A 16,433-nucleotide genomic window follows, 5' to 3' on the forward strand; every position below is an offset into this window, starting at 1 on the left:
GGAGAAGGGTGTATTTTCAGTAACACTTTCCTCTCCCTCCTTCCCTGAAAGACACCCCTAGATCACAGAGTGGCCCTAACCATGTCAGCAGAGAGAGATGATAGTCAGGACCATCAGGACAAGCAGTCCTACAAGTTTGTTCTACAGACAACACTTGGAGGATGGAGGGATGGACTGCAACTCCAAAGACAGTGTGCAGCAGCCCTTCCTGCAATGGGAGCCCAGCAATGCTGGTCTTTGGATTTGTCTCTCAGTTGGCAGCATGTTAAATGAAGGATAATAACCATGAAATAAAAACCATCTGCTTAAGCAGGGACACATCCTGCCTTAATCCCAGCCTTGGGCCACTGTGACTACCACACACACTCCACGTGGGGTAGGCTGGCTAGGGAGCAGACTATGGAACCAGAGGCTGTTACCATTTTGGTGAAGATGTCCACGCAAGCATTGCGGATCCTCTCCGGGGTGGCAGGGCTGTCCAGCCTGAATGGCTCAGTCAGGCCGGAGTCCTTCCTCGCTGCGTAGATGGCATCTTTAATGGCATAAAACACCGAGGCAGACAGGAACAGAGGTGGTTCTCCCACAGCCTAGAAGACCACAAGCAAGAGTGAGACTTGCTTTCCAGATGTGAACCTCAGTCTACCAGAAGTGTTCAGTGAGGAAACATGAAGCTAAAACAGCCTCCAGTCTGCCAGGTGTGATCAGAGAGGAAAGACTGAGCTAAAACAACCCCCAGTTCATATAAAGAAGAAACAGTAGGAAATCACGAGGCTTCTGACACAGCAAGGCTGTTATGAAGGAAAAGGGGACTAACCCATTCTCATAGTGTTCCAAATGGTGCTAAAATTGCAGCAAAGGGAATTCAGATAAGGCAGTGATAAACTGTCAGGGCAGAGAGCATGATACTCCACCACTGGAGGTCCTTGCAAGCCAGCGGGAATGCCTCCCTCAGGGATTACACAAGTATCATCTAGTACTGAGGTCCCTGCCAACCCTTTTTTTCTTAATTCTGTCATTGGCACTAATCACCCAAAAGTTCTCCTCATTGATGAGATGCCTTTGTGGAAGGGGAAATGGGGAAATGGGGAAATGGGAGACTGAATGGAAGCAAGCCAGGCAAATACAGATAAGGATGCTGGGTGGCCCCTCTCTGGGTGGCTCTGTTAAGTAAAACAAATTCATTGGTGCTGCTTATCCAGCCCTGCTCTGTGTAGCCCTCACTGACTGCAGTGCAAACAGCTGAAGGACACATGGATTAATAATGGACCTTTAAGGGTAACAGGAACACTGTGAAGCAGTGAAGAAAGCAAAACATGAAAACAGACACAAGACCTTGGCATATGAGATCTGGGGAAATGACACTGCTGGAAACGTCCAGAGTGGTGGTTCTGATGCCAGGGAAAGGCAACCAGGGAGCTGACATGCAGGGGGAGGCTGGCAGCCTCTGATACAGGAAAACTGGCTCAGTAAAGCCACTTCAGTTCTGTCTAATGGACAATCAGGGCAGCAATGTGCAGGTTAATAGTTCTTCCTAACCATAAAGGATAGTGAACATATTTCTGGTAAGAAACAGGAAAAGATCCTGACCTCAAAATAAAGACAGCATAACAAGACAAATTATTTAGACACATAGAATGATTATCACACCTCAGTTTCACAGAATTATAGAGCAGTAAGAGGCCTGCAGATCTCACCGGCGTACCTTGGATGAGTAAACTGCTTTGCTATTTGGGCAGTCACGGAGAAGAGACACGTAGAATTCTGTTGGGATGTCTCCAAATGCTGGAATTTTGTACATCCCAGGCCCTCGAGTGTACAAGTTTCCTTCAGGAGAGTAGCGCAGCTCCTCCATGGTGAAGAGCCCAAGGCCTTGGACAAACGCCCCTTCTATCTACAAACACACCCAAACAAGGTTACATTTTTTGTTGCTGTTGTTCTTCCCTGTGCAAGAACAAAAAGTGATGACATCTACTAGAGTTTTCTACCCTCCCCTTCTGACTAATATCCCTCTTTTCTTCTCTAAACCCTTGTTCCTTTTGCCAAGTACAGCTTGGCACCTTTGCACAGCTCCTGTGTTCCCACACAGATGTGGCTGCATTACCCTGGCAGGTGAAGCAATTTCCAAATAGACACAAGCAGATTTTCTGTAAATGCAGGACAGGAATTTTCTGATGAAGCAAGGAGAAAAAAAAAAAATCAATGCTAAAATATTGATCCCTTCCCAGGTAGATTAACACTGAATGAGTTGTACTAACTGATAATTCAAAGGACAAGTAGACTAAAAGGACTAAAGATAAAATATTTGAAGACAAACTATTTTATACTTTCTATTTCAGTATTAATGCTTTCCTAAGTGCTGTATATTCTTAGGTCACCAGAACAGACACCTGCAAAAACACCCCCATATCTGTTCAAGTACTAAAGACTTCCTTGCATATTTTTTCTACCATAAATTTTAGGAGAAAAAAATTAAAAATTAAAAAATGAAGGGGAACAGCTATGAGAGGAGGACATGCTTGAACAACCCTGCATGAAGTAGCTCTGCTCTCTGTGCCCACTGAGATATCTGACAGTCAGACCAGTCTCAGGATTTGGCACAAGCATTCATTAACCCATCTCAACATATTGCATTCCTACACTCATGCAACATCCTTCCTCTCCTGTGCCCATAGACCCTCTGCAGTAATTCATGGAAGGACACAGGAGCTTGAGATCTCTTTGACAGGCTCCACTTAACCTATCTTTTTGTTCCCAGATGCAAACTGACAGGCTGCAAAGACAGAAAGCCTCATTTCCTCTTGGCCACTTCCAAAAAAAATCTTTTTCAGAAAAAACGTTGCTTTCAAAGAAGTTTCATTTTAGTTATAGCAGAGCTCTGCAAGTCATGCTTTCCCGTAAACCCCAAATCCTGCAGCAGTTTCCCTGAAGTCACACCATATCAACACCTAGAGTTAACAAGGGAGCTAAGATGGCTAGATAAGCCTGTGCAAGCGTCTAATGATTCATTTCTTGGTCTATCAAACAATGCTGTGTTTATTATCTTTATTTGCTGAGAGATACTGTGATTATTACTCTATAGAATATTGAAGTAAGCTTATCCCTCACCAAGGACTTTGCAAACTAAGTGACTGGCTCAACTTCCTGTTGAGAACTCTACACAGCAGTAGCCAGAGGACAGAATCTACCATCCTAAATCTTTATTCACAGAAGAATTTTCACTGAATTAAATGGGACTTGATATTGACAGATAGGAATATAAAAATCAGGTATAGGATTTAGTCTCACATGCCACACTGTAAAAACTGATTCAACTATGGTTGAATAAGCTGGGATGAGGTTATTCAACAATATTAGTATTATGATTCATTTCTAAGGCAAGGTAGATGCTGAAAAACATCAGTGTGGTGGCAACTGGACAATATCCTGTAGCATTAATATTCAAGGCAAAAAAAACCCCCAAACCTCTAACAGAATATTTCCCTGCATAATTCTGTACCAACTTTAAAAGGCTGTGTTTGCAAAGGCACAACATGGAGAGGGATAATAAATAGAGAAGCCTGAGAGTTGTGTGATTGCTTTAATGTGATGGAAACAGCAACACTATTTCACTTACCTGTCCTATATCTATGGCTGGGTTCAGACTGGTACCAACATCCATAACAATGTCTGTGCGAATGTTCTAAAGAACAGAAATAAAGGATAAATCAGCACAGTTCATTGAAACTGGTACACCATGGTCTTGTGTGAGGAGGAGTAATGTATCCAAACACTATCCCACACTCGGAGAGTGTTCATAAATCTATCTCAGCAGAACTCTTCATACTGACTTTTAATCTGAGTTCAGCCCAAAAGTAAATCAAAGGGATTCACTGCACTTTTCCCCAGAGATCCAATGGACCCAATTTATATTAGTTCCAAGCTACAAGTATCACTGGTCTGTACCTGAGCATAACCAACTAGGTCAGATTTTGACGATTTTTTTTTCTTTCTTTCTAAAAGTCTTCAGTGCTATTTTTAATGATTAACTCATTCCACTATGTTTCTGTTCATTTGTACTAACACAGTGCTGTTATCTCTTACTTAAGCAAATCCAATAACTTTTGCAATCATTCATTAAGCCTTGTAAAATCCCCACAGGGTAGATAATTATTGTTTTATTACACTTTACAGATTGTTGCACTGTGGAACAGAGGAGTTAAGAAATTTACTGAAGGTCACGGCAGACCAATGGCAGAGCCAGGAACAGGCTCACACCCAGTATTTGCTCTAGCTGCACGTGATGGTTTCCTTCACCAAAACAGAGCTATTTCACTGCTGACCCCCTCACCTTGTGGTCACCTGTCAGACAATCTATTTCAACCTCAGAGCAAGCAACTCCATAACTGAAGTAGGAGAATGGTTTCCCTTCATTCTTTTCAAAGTCGTAGCCAATGTCGGGAATTCTTGATACAAAGAGAAACAAAACTGCATTTCATTCCATGAACAAAACAAATACAACCACATTGCAACTTATCAAAGTTCCTTATTCACTTCTGTTTCACTCCTTCCATTGAGCCCATGCAGAAATGAAAAGTGTAAACAACTATAAATAGAAACCTGCTAAAGCTGCTTTGTATTCCAAAACCTGATCAAAACTATCAAACTATTTTAGCCATCTTTATTTTCCCATGAATCTTGGGGCTTTTGATGACTACTATAAACCGATTCTCACCAATGCTGTAGCAAACCCTTTGCTTTTAGTGTACTGTTGAACATTTCTTGGAGGCCATTAAGTTTCAGAGCATAAACAAGCTGAACCAGAGACTGGATTAGAGCAAGTAATTATTTTAAGCACAGTTCATGGCAAACTTATACTTTATCTGAAAACTGGTTTATTAAAATACTGACAAGTCACTTGATTAAGAGAAAAAATACATTTCAGAGATGCAACAGGAATGAGCTCATAGTGTATTTTAGTCCTAAATATGTTCTTCTCAAAACTATGTTTAGTTATTTTTGTCAGCCCCTCTGCCTTAAAGGTGATGGATCTCTGTTTTCCTCCAGCAGTAAAGCTGACTAGGAGAAGTCCCTCATTTCAGAACTACACAGGAACCAACAAGAGTTTGAAGTGGGAGAATGAAATTGGAAACACTGGTATTTGCTCATTCCACAAAAATCAGGATACCACTCCAGCCAACTGTCCTCAAGGACAACCCTTCCCCCTTCTTATCCTGTATGACAGTTCTAGTGCCACACTAAGTCACAAGGCAGACACAGAGCAGAGCCCCAGGCAAAGCTCTGATTTCTCCCCAGCCAGGAGAGTGTCAACGTCAGCTTAACATTTCTAGGTAGGAGAGGGAATGCAACCCTAAGTTAGAGCAGCAACAGGGGGATAGGGGCTGTAAATCCTCCCAGAATTTCCCTGGATGCAATCCATGCAATCAGGTAAGAGCTGTGCCTCTGCAGTGTGAATTTTCACTCACCTGTAAAACCCTGTGGCCGACAAGCTAATACAGCTCTGGTAGGCAGCTACAATCTGGCAAAGTGAACAAAACAATAATTGTACAACCAATCCCTGCAAAATAGCTGCCCAAAAACATTTCCAGGGGGCCTCAAGTAGAAGGTGTCCAGTGACAGGTAACTGTCACGCTACTCAACACCAGCACTGCCAAGGAAAACATCACGATTGCAGCTGCTTCCTCAAACAGCCCCATCAGCAGCTACCAAGGGCAGAACTTATAAAGTTTAAGACTTGCTTTTGTTTGTTCGGCTCTCAGCTACAGGTTAGACCTCTAGCCTCAGAGACAAAAGGTTAAATTGACAAGTCACCTTGACTTCAGTGAGACTAAAGGAAATTCTATCCTGACTTCCAAATCCCAGAGTCAAAACTCCTCTGATGAAGAGCAGAGCTTGGATCTGAAAACGGCCCGAGAGCCTTACAGCTCACCAATCTCTTCTCATTGAGGGTACAGAGATATTGCAGCCAAGGAGCACTGCAGGGGGTGAATGGCAGCTCAACAGTCATCTTCATTAGAAATGAGGTTTCCTTCTGTACAAGACTATAGCCTGACTAGAAAGATATACATATATAACCACTCAAAACTTTTATTTGATGAAGTCCATCAGAAGCAGGTCCCAGAATTTGGAGAACTCCCAGTGTTAAAGTCATAGCTGATGGGGATGACCTCTTGCAAGGTTCGGTTACTTGGAAACCCCTGCCAGGTTTCTGGTTAGTTGTCTTTGTTCAGGTCTATGCTAGCAAGATGCAGAAGGCCTGAAGGAAACACCTGCACACATGGCTTGCCAATTAAAACAATCTCTAACAACAGCTTACCCAGTCTTCCCAGGATCCTTTGGGATTAGACTGTTTGATTGGCTCCAGTCTTTTTAAGATAGTCTGACACGCATTCTAGAAACAAAGAGAGAGAGAAGTATATTAACATTTGAAAAGCCAACTTATAGTATTAGGAGTTTCAAAGAACCTTCTATTTAAATCAATATTGCCCTTACCACTTCAGCATATCATAAAAAGGAACAAAGTTAACTAACAGATGTCTTGCTCTACAGGAATAGATGCTGACTGAAAAGGATTTTAAAGGAGATCGGCTGTGCTGATGGCAGAAAAGAATACCAAATCCAGCCCAGAACTTCCTGGTCCATGACACAAAATATCATAACTTTCTCTGTACCAAGTCACAGTAGGACATCTTAGCATATCTTACAAGAGAATCCTGTAACACCAAAAAAATTCCTGCCAAAATTTAACCTACTCAGACAAGCTGTGCAGAGAATAAAAACAGCCCGATGATTTTACTTTGCAGGTTACATTTCCCCTTTTCTTTTAAAATGAGAATGGCCAGTACTAAATTCCTCTTTATAATGGAAAAGTCACATATCATGCAAATACATGCATTGGTAACTCCACCATGGCAGACAGTCATGACCACACCATTGCTACAGCAGAATGTTTGCTATGAGCACATCAATACCTGAAGGTCTTTGGTTTTGGAGCACAGGTCACAAACCAGCTGCTATTAATACATGCAGCAAAATATATTTGTTATAGATTGGTTAATATATATATATAACTACCTACCTATATATAAATATAGGTAGTTATTGGTAAGACTGCATGAATTACTAAGAAGCTGACTATTCCATTCATTTTGAGTAATCCCAAACACTCTATTTTTAGAACTACCAAAGGACTGAAGGACAGTTTTGAACAACTTAAAAAACAATATAGTCATTCATAATCTAATATCATGTGTAGTTATAGCAGGTAAAGAAGTTATGGGGCATCCTTAGGCCAGAATTGCCCTTGGACGGTCATTTTCCTTAAGTAACAGATAAATACACAACAACTTTTTGTACTTTGGAGCTCTAGTTTGTAACCTGGCTACTTTAAATAACTCAGCTTCCATACATGGACAGCCATTCCATTGATGTCCGCACTGACGGACGCAGCTGTCGGGGAGGTGTTTGGGACAGTGTTTGTGCTGGTCTCACTGATGTAAATTTTGGAGGTGGGGATTCCCAGGGACCTGCTGGCAACCTGCAGAACAAAGGTAAACACATGGTAAGCAGCGCTTCTCATACATGAGCATTACCATTGATTGCTTACACTGCCAGGACCCACACTGCAACCTCTTTCCCATCATAAATTTCATTTTTCCTGAAGACTCAGTTGGTTCAATGACTGAGTGCTAGGCATTATTAACATTGTTAAGTTTGCATTGCACAGACTGAATGTGTGTGAGCACACACACTTTTGCCAGAGTGGCAAACATTCACTTCTGTGAAACTAAGTTCTTTTCTCAACAATTATAAGAATCAGAGGATCAAGAGTCCATTAGATTTTCTTCTCATTTTCCTGCCAAAGCAGTGTTGCTCCCTCAGACCTTTTTAACTAGTATATGCAGATAAATATGTGTGCAATACGACTAGTTTTTGTATAAAATATATGTAAACTGTACTTTTATGGGGTGAAAGGAAAATGCCAGAGAATCTAGACTGTAAGTATAACCTGCATTATCTACATAATAAGAGTTAAGATGGTGAAGAATCTAATTCTCATACTCAATTGCAATAATAGTGTGGAAATCTAGCACTGCTGCTGAAACAATGAAGAGGAATTAGTCATGATTTGTTACCCTATACATGCACACAGAGGAAGTGTCAAGATGCCTGAGGCAATAGGGTGTAGTGAGAGTGTAATTTTCCCGGAAAGATGTCTCATTTGGTTAAGTCCAAACTCATCATTACCTGAATCATTTTGGTGTGAAGTCCTTGACCCATCTCAGTCCCCCCATGTGTAAGTAACACAGAGCCATCTGTATACACATGGACCAGAGCTCCAGCCTATAAAAGGAAATATTAATCATCATAAATTAACTAGTGAAGTACTTACCAGACTACAGAGAGAATTAGTTTGGAACTGGACTAAGGTTGTTCTTTGGTGTAAATGAAGCCACTAGTCTACGCTTGAGGTGAGTTTGGTTTAGTCTCACAAACTCTCCAGAAGTTCCAATGACAGACATAACAAACCTCAGTCAGTATTTTCAGCTCAGAAAGCAGATGGAGTAACCCAAACCTGCCCCTGTGAAACACAGATGCATCCTTCTCCTAAACTTGCTAACACCACTGACAATCCATCAAATCAGGGCAAACATAGGAGAGGTGTTTCAACTACTGAGGAAGAGGGAAGGCAGGGAAATTAACAGGGTACCATGCAAACATAGCTACGTTGGAGTGTCTTTTGGACAGTATAAACTGGGAACTGTTGTGTTGCACATTTTGGCTCAAAAAATGTGTGCTCTTTCTTAACTAATTCACTACTTTTCCAAGAAGCTCCAGTTCAGTACAAATGGAGGAGGGCCTGAGAGAGATAGCATAAATCCATCTTCTCTAGTGAGAAGGTGAATGACACTTACAGACCTGGTTCAGAAATGGGACAGTGAAACTGATGCCAAATTTGGTAGGAATGATGCACATCCCTCTCTTCTTCCAGCGATTCTGCCTGAAAGGAAAGAACATTGTTCGTATACTCGTGAGGTTTTTATCACAACTCAATACTGTACTTCCCTCCAACAGCTTCGTCATCAAAGTAGAATGTACCTGAATGCAATATGGACTGAGTCAACAGGGAATTTGTATTAAGGAATGGCTTTCTTTATGGGACACAACAAGAAGAAATTCAAACTGAAGATACTTCCCCCATGCATTATAGAAGCAGTTGTCTGGGCTATTAACTATTCAGTTGTATATACAAGCCAACTAAAAAAGACTATAGGTCAGGTCAAGCCTAAACAAACTGCCTTGACAGACATGTGAAAATCCTAGCTGGACTTAACGGAGCCCCTCTCCTTTGCTACATTTCGCTTACAAAATCATGTCATGGCAGGTCTGATTCCTGCCTTATTTATGCCACCAGTTCACTGATAAATGTTTCCTCCAACAGTGAGCAAGCATGAGAGAAACTTTAAGAAGTCACTCAGCAAATATAAGATCTGACTTCACATCACTCAAATTGCTAAGAGAACTTCAGAAATGAGTAGGCAACAGGTGCACGCAGCAACAAGACAGCTCCAGAACACTTACTTGTTGAATTCTTTGATTAGTTTCTTCCTGGCATGATAGCTAGAGCTTGACAAACATTCATCCCAGCATCTTCGTAGAGTAAATCCCTCCAGTTTCTGGTTAAAATGAGTTAGGTCTCCTTCATTATAGAGGTTGAGCTTCCGCACCTTCCCAAAGAACATATAAAGGACATATCAAGTTTAATGCTTCAGACAAAGTCTTTTTAAGGGAGGAGATCAAAGGCATGTTGGTTCCTAGTTTTACTTCTCTGATTATTCTACAGAACAAAATTAACAGGCATATATCTGTTTATGAGAAAACGGAAACTAAGACACTAAGGCTGGGAAATTTCGGAGAGATCGGGATTTAAGCACATTATTAGTAAGATTAGGGTACCTACTGCCTTTGGACTTTTTTTTTAATATCTATCCTTAAAGCAGATGTTACACAATTGAGGTTACCATGGAATTTAACTAAGCAGGAGATAATCAGTTCTATAATGTGTCTGCCATATAAAATAGTTTGAAATCCTGCTAGGAGCTTAGCAAAAATGAAGCAAAAGTTCTTATGCTTTAAAATATTATGTGGCTGCGTCCAGTTCTCAGAGCTTGTTCAAAAGCAGCACCACCCTGAAACGTGAATGGATCTGTACCTCCTCAGGTGGCAGGTTACACTTCCGAGCAAGGTCGCTCATCCAACACTCAGCAATTATCATTCCTTGGGGCCCTCCAAAGCCACGGAAGGCTGTGTTGGAAGGCAGGTTGGTCTTGCAAATAGTCCCCATGCTGCTGACATTGGGGATGTTGTAGGAGTTATCCAAATGTAACAGGGCTCTGTCCATAACCTGGTGAAGAACAGGAATGGAGGTGACACATTTTACACGAATCAGACTTCTCACTAGCTGCCAAAACTAGACTGGAAAGCTCTGAAGCTGATTTATAACAACCAGCACTTTCTCTTGCACCCTGTAGTTCTGCTGTCTACACAGCTGGAAGAGCATTGAAGTGCAGCAAGTACTGCCTCCCATGTGCAATGGAGTGTCAAGTGGTATCCTCCTGAAGGACAGGACAATATGCACAGCTCTCTGTTGACACCTATGACTCTGGGACAGATTGAACTTCAAAGTCATTTTTGGCCCTGGGCTCATGGTGAGTCAAACTGCTACTAAATGCCATTACCCATCTGGAAGAAACAGAATTTTCTTTTAATTATACTGAGTAATCTGTTGTTGGAAAAGAAGTCTTGCTGATATCAACTGACTCATCAGCTGGGCTATGGCAGTAAGGGCAGCCATTTGAAATAAAGATTTTCAATAGCTACATCTGAACAGCAAGATTTTGAGAGCTTTGTCCACTATTTGTCCACATTGGGAAAGGGTAGAGCTTCTTTCTGGCTTGTGTTCCCAGATTTCCCTTCCAGCAGCAGCACAGAGAGGAGTTTATACACATTTTAACCTTATTTCAACATGGAGCACTTTCCAGTTCCCTGATTCAGACACAGTCAAACAGGCAATTCACATAGATGTACTCTCAACCAAGCCCTCAGCTTACACAGACTGTCGTTCTGCTCTGCACAGCAACAGCCACATCGAATGTGGCTCTGGTAGAGAGCTGTTGCAGTTCTGTCCTACTGAAATGGATTCATTTCTGCAGAAATTTCCAAAGGCTCAGTGGGCTAGAGAAAGTGAACTAGAAAAAACATGACTGCCACTAGGCTCAAAAAATGTGTGCTCTTTCTTAACTAATTCACTACTTTTCCAAGAAGCTCCAGTTCAGTACAAATGGAGGAGGGCCTGAGAGAGGCAGCATAAATCTGTCTTCTATTGACTTGATCATGCACAACACGGCAGAAAAGGAGAATTTTTTGCTCTTCAGCACAAAAATTCGTGGAGACGAACTCAGAACTCAGGCCCATTTTTGTCCATAGTTCTTGCAAACCCAATGTTAGGTTTAGCCAGTTGTTAACAAGCTTGTTGATTTAGGCACTGTGCCCTGATTAACCCATTGACTGGGATGTTTCTTATTCCAAGGAATTATCTTTCCCCAGAGCTGGGGAACTGTCAGTCATCTTGCATTATGCAACAAGTTTTCCATCACAGCCCTCTGTAATGCAAACCAAACATTCTTGACTCTTTTGCTCAATCCAAGTTATTCAGCATCAATAAGAATTATGTGGCACATGCCAAGGCAGGTCAGTTGGCTCAGAGAGCCATTGTAGAAGCTCCAAACCCCCTTCAAAGTCTGTTTTCAGTCATAGCATGTGCAAGCAGTGCTGTAGACAACAACTCTCTGAAGTCAGAGCAAAAGGTCGCACAAAGAAATGCCTTCTGCCTAGTTAACCATCAGAAAGTTTTACTTACACCGTGAGAGAGGTCTACAGAGTTGCCCCCATTGCAGTAGTATGACACCTCCAGACTCTTGACTTTCCCATTCTTCATGAAACCAACCTGTCAAGAGAGTCTCCTTAGTAATCAGTTTTCTACAAAACGTTCCATTTCCTACTTCCCTCCAAAAACTGAATGGACCTCATACAGCCAAGAGGCTGACTGTCCTCCCTGATGGAGCACAGGACAAGCACAGGCAGCAACTGAGGAAGTTCCCCAGCAAAGGGTCCATGCACGTATCTTAAACTTGTTCCAGAGAACTCTTCTAAATTAAGTGTTGGCCTCTTGTCACAGTCACAGCTGCCTTAACAGGTTTTTGCTTTGAAAAGCAGCAGCAGTTGGATGGGCATTGAAGAGGAAAGGAAGTTAATAGAGCAAATCACTACATGATACTGTAAAGGAATGGGGGAGTATCTATGAGCAATGCGACTTTGTCAACAGGGGCAAAGTCTTGTTTGCAAGGAAGAGAGAATTATTTATGCCAAAGTCACAAGAAGGGAACTATCCAGGTCAAAATAACTTCTGCAGGACTTTGACAGGAAAATTGCTGTAACGCACCTGACCTGATCCACTTGCAGCAGGGAAGATCAGCAGTGAAAGAACCACAGCAGCTACATTTTTCACAATATCTTACTAGTCTCTGATGTTTCAGGGGACAACACTGAGACAACATGCATTCTTTTCATATGTTTGCACACCTTGTACCTCCCCAGGAAGGGATGTCTCCCACCACTTATCAGCATGTCCTCATCTCGATCCAGCATGCACCTCACTGCACGGCCAGTTCTGTTAAAGGAGACATTTATTAGGCAAAGCCTGAAGTGCACAGTACAGTTCCTACAGAACAAGACTCTCCTCTTTGTCTTTCCAGCATGGCAACGGAGAGTTAAGAGTAAACTGCTTGGTTTGTATATCTTCCTCTTAAGAAAATGGCAAGATTGAGTATAAAACCCCCTAAAATTAAGATCTCAGAAGTTGGAGTCTGCTCATGAAAACTCTTGCAAAGATTCTTGTATTAAAAAGAAGGATAATTTCTTACAGAGGCAGATGTTAATAACTGAGCAATCATTGTTTTCCAGACTATTTCTCAAGACACTCTTTTGGCTTTGAAAAAGAGGATGCCATAGGAATTATATAATAATGTGAAGTAAAGTACTAACTAGCCTTCAATGTGACCTTATTTTATGTTTGCTTATTTGTTATCCAAGGAGGAAAACAATAAGGAGAGTGGGAGTTGCTCTTTATTGTCTAACAATTTTGCCTTTCCAGTGCCTCTCTTCAGGTTGTAAAAACACCTAGGGAATGTCATAGATGTTATTTTGCAACCTCCAGGATATCAAACAGTGGTTTGGCTGGTAGAGATAAAGGAAATAAAAGAATGCAAATGTATTACTGATTAATTAGAGAAAGCAGGTGGTTTGCTCAGAACAGAAGTAAAGAACTTCATTTTGGCTGTTCTCTTCCAAAGGTATTTTGTCAAAATTGCTGCTGTGTTGCAAGATCCCTCTAGCATTGCCAGCAAGGTTCATGGTCACCTCCAAGGGCAGTACTGGGAAGGGCAGCACTACACACAGCACAAATGTCATCTTAGAGGTCCTATTCACTCACAACCACAGAAACTTGCACAGTTAAAGATGAGCTAAGACCAAAACTCCAGAAACCAGAAGCATATTTCTAATCTATTCTTCACAAATTGTTACAGTCTATGTTCATTCCCTGAGCTTTTAGGGGTTTGAAAAGTGTGGGTTCCAAGGCCTGCCACTTTTCCTAGAGAAAAATCCAAAGAGGGAGTTTGCAGAAGAGCAGAGAAACAGTGGTGAAAGGGTGGTGTAGTAGAGTTTTGAACAAGGAAGAGAGTCTCATTCCACTATTATATGAAGCAATAAGCATGGCTATTGCTGGATTTTGAAATTTGTTTGGGATGAAGTGAAAGGGAGAAGCAGATAATTTGAGATACAAGTGTTTTCAGAGATCACCAAAGGAATAGCAGAGTAAGGGGGGGTTTCCCCTTTCCTATTAAAAGCTGACATTCCCACTTGAGTTTATTACCCCTGAGTAGGTTCAATCCCGCCTACCAACTAAGAACCCATTAGACACCACCTTTGGGAAATATCAAACTTGCTATAAGCTGTACAAGACATGAAGAGTCTTGAAGGTGCTTCAGTGTAAATGGTGCTCCAGAAAGAGGCAGGCTGGGACAGTCTGAAAGAAAAAAGTCCTGTCCCCCACACCCAAACTTACTTGAAGGCTGCAACAGCCACTACAGTTGTCAAGATAGTACTCCTAGTCTCTTTTCCTCCAAATCCTCCTCCCATTCTTTTCACTCGAACCACAACACGATTCGAAGGGACTCCCAATGCATTAGCAGTGAATTCCTAAAGAAAAACATAACAGCAGAACGTGTAGGGAGCTGAGCTGGTGTTAAGAACTAGATACCAACACTTTGCCTTTCTGAAACCATTTCAACAGTGCAAATATTCTGTCTCATTCCAGGTCCTATGGTCCGCTAATTGGATTTGATGCAATTGGAAGCAATAAGACCAGCATTTCGTCTCTGAGGGGGGAAGGCACAGTGCTGCAGCAGGCAGGAAGAGACTGGCATGATATGAGGCAATCAAGACATAGATCTCATTTAGCACTGAGTTTGACATCTGTACCGCTCTGTCCTTTCTTTCACTCTATTATGAGACCTTTGGACACGCCACAGCACTGGTGCCCTGTCCCACAGAAGGGGAGAGTTGGTGTATAGAGTCAGTGTTTACACCACCTCTCTTTCTCACATGTCATTCAACCATCATGCCTACTGACCAGTTGGCTCTCTCTGCAGAAAGGGTTAAGCTTGCAATCCCCCTTGCAAAAGATGTGTTGCCAACAGAAACATCTCTGTCACCTGGAAGCAGACTCAGGACACCAGTAGGATGCATATGGACTTTAGATCCCATACCCAACTCTGAGCCTACGTGGTGGTTTTTTTATTGAACAAGATAGGAGTTACTAAAAGCCAACCATTTATCTAGTCTGAAACTGAGAAACAAGTGCCTTTTAGGTAGCAGGTTAAGGAGACAGTACCTGTGTCTTCATTGGATTTTGAGTTGACACAAAGAGTTCCATCTCACCATCTTCTCCCTTTGGCACAGCCAGAGTACAGTGAGTTTCCAGATAGAAATGCTCCTGGCCACCAAGGTACATCTCTCCTAGAAAATTGAAAGAAATGCCCCAGAGATAGGGCATCCCTGGTGTTACAGGGTGTCTCCCATCATGTGCTGTCTGCTATCTACTGCGTTTTTTACATGTGCTAAATGACAATCTGTTCCACTGCCCACAACTGGATACCAGTAGCTCTAAAATTGGCAATTCTGGTTTGACATTTAAAAACAAAATGGAAAACAAAACAAAACAACCCACAAAGAAATGAAAAAAAATCAACCACAAACACATCAACTTTCTAGAAATCTTCATTCTAAAACACAAGTGGGTGGCATTTCAAGACTGCCCTGATAACATCACTGAAATTAAGGATAAAAATAAATCAAGCACAATCTAGCTGAGCAGATCAAATACAAGGTTACAGACTTTGAAACAGAGGAACCAAAATAGAAACCCAAAATGCCTTAAAATGATCTCACCAGGAATCAATATCACTGCATGGGGTTCTTTCCCAGGACATACTACCTGGCAGTGCTGAGGGTGCAATATCCAGTTATGCTACACACCATTAAATGTCAGAATCGACCTTCTTTCTCAGCCATGGCTCTGGTATATTCAACTGACATGAAAATTAATATTCACAGCAGTTCTCACAATCCTGTTTCTCTTTTCTTTTTGTTCAAAATTCAGAAGAAACAAAATAGCTGCCTTTATTAGGTGAGAAATGCACATTTGTTGAGACAACACCTACTCTAGTATGTAGCAGGGGCCTTTCTCTTGTCTTCTTGAGGGCTCTGGCATTCACACAGTATTATAGCCTTTCAAATAAACTATTCTTTTAGCTCAGAACAATTTCTGGCTTTTCTGGCACAGCGTTTTTATTTTGTATAGAAAAGTACACTACAAGAAACTGCTAACAACAGCTTATAACACCTTGGAAGTGCCAGCACCTTTGAAGCTTGGCTGACTGCAGGAGGGGAGTCGTAGTAATGAACAGCAAAAAACAGCAAAAGACAGACCTGAAAATGGGGTGTTTCACTTAAATAATTTCCCACTTTCCCAATGGAGGGTAAGGGGGGCATATTTCTCTGTGATCTTAGAGAATAATCCCTTCACACCAGGCTTTGTGTCTTTAACTGATTTAACTTCCCTTTCAGAGCTCTAAAAGGTATACAACACCCTCAAGAACAACACCATCAGTAAGAACACAGCTTTCCAAAAGTCTGATGTTTGAGACTCGTCCTCGTTGGTGATACAAACACACAAGCAATGACATGGCTCCCACTGACTACTTCAGTTCACAGCTCTGTCACTCTCCCCTCTTAACTGACAGAGATTTTAAATC

The 16,433-nt window shown here is 41.7% G+C and overlaps 1 protein-coding gene across 1 annotated transcript in view; it reads right to left on the reverse strand.

Annotated features, from left to right (window-relative positions):
* Positions 1 to 16,433, reverse strand: part of XDH (xanthine dehydrogenase) — a 53,723-nt gene that overhangs the window by 3,674 nt on the left and 33,616 nt on the right. The window contains exons 22-36 of the mRNA XM_029965025.1: positions 15,011 to 15,135; positions 14,183 to 14,316; positions 12,640 to 12,727; positions 11,918 to 12,004; positions 10,211 to 10,402; positions 9,580 to 9,725; positions 8,917 to 8,998; positions 8,245 to 8,340; positions 7,406 to 7,534; positions 6,314 to 6,388; positions 5,463 to 5,515; positions 4,328 to 4,442; positions 3,614 to 3,679; positions 1,703 to 1,891; positions 420 to 587 (exon numbers count right to left, since the gene is read on the reverse strand). Coding sequence (XP_029820885.1) covers positions 420 to 587; positions 1,703 to 1,891; positions 3,614 to 3,679; positions 4,328 to 4,442; positions 5,463 to 5,515; positions 6,314 to 6,388; positions 7,406 to 7,534; positions 8,245 to 8,340; positions 8,917 to 8,998; positions 9,580 to 9,725; positions 10,211 to 10,402; positions 11,918 to 12,004; positions 12,640 to 12,727; positions 14,183 to 14,316; positions 15,011 to 15,135 — 1,745 coding nt within the window. The remainder of the gene's footprint in view (positions 1 to 419; positions 588 to 1,702; positions 1,892 to 3,613; positions 3,680 to 4,327; positions 4,443 to 5,462; positions 5,516 to 6,313; positions 6,389 to 7,405; positions 7,535 to 8,244; positions 8,341 to 8,916; positions 8,999 to 9,579; positions 9,726 to 10,210; positions 10,403 to 11,917; positions 12,005 to 12,639; positions 12,728 to 14,182; positions 14,317 to 15,010; positions 15,136 to 16,433) is intronic.

This window comes from Manacus vitellinus, unplaced genomic scaffold, assembly GCF_001715985.3.
Source record: "Manacus vitellinus isolate BGI_N305 unplaced genomic scaffold, ASM171598v3 scaffold_8_pilon, whole genome shotgun sequence".
NCBI lineage: Eukaryota > Metazoa > Chordata > Aves > Passeriformes > Pipridae > Manacus > Manacus vitellinus.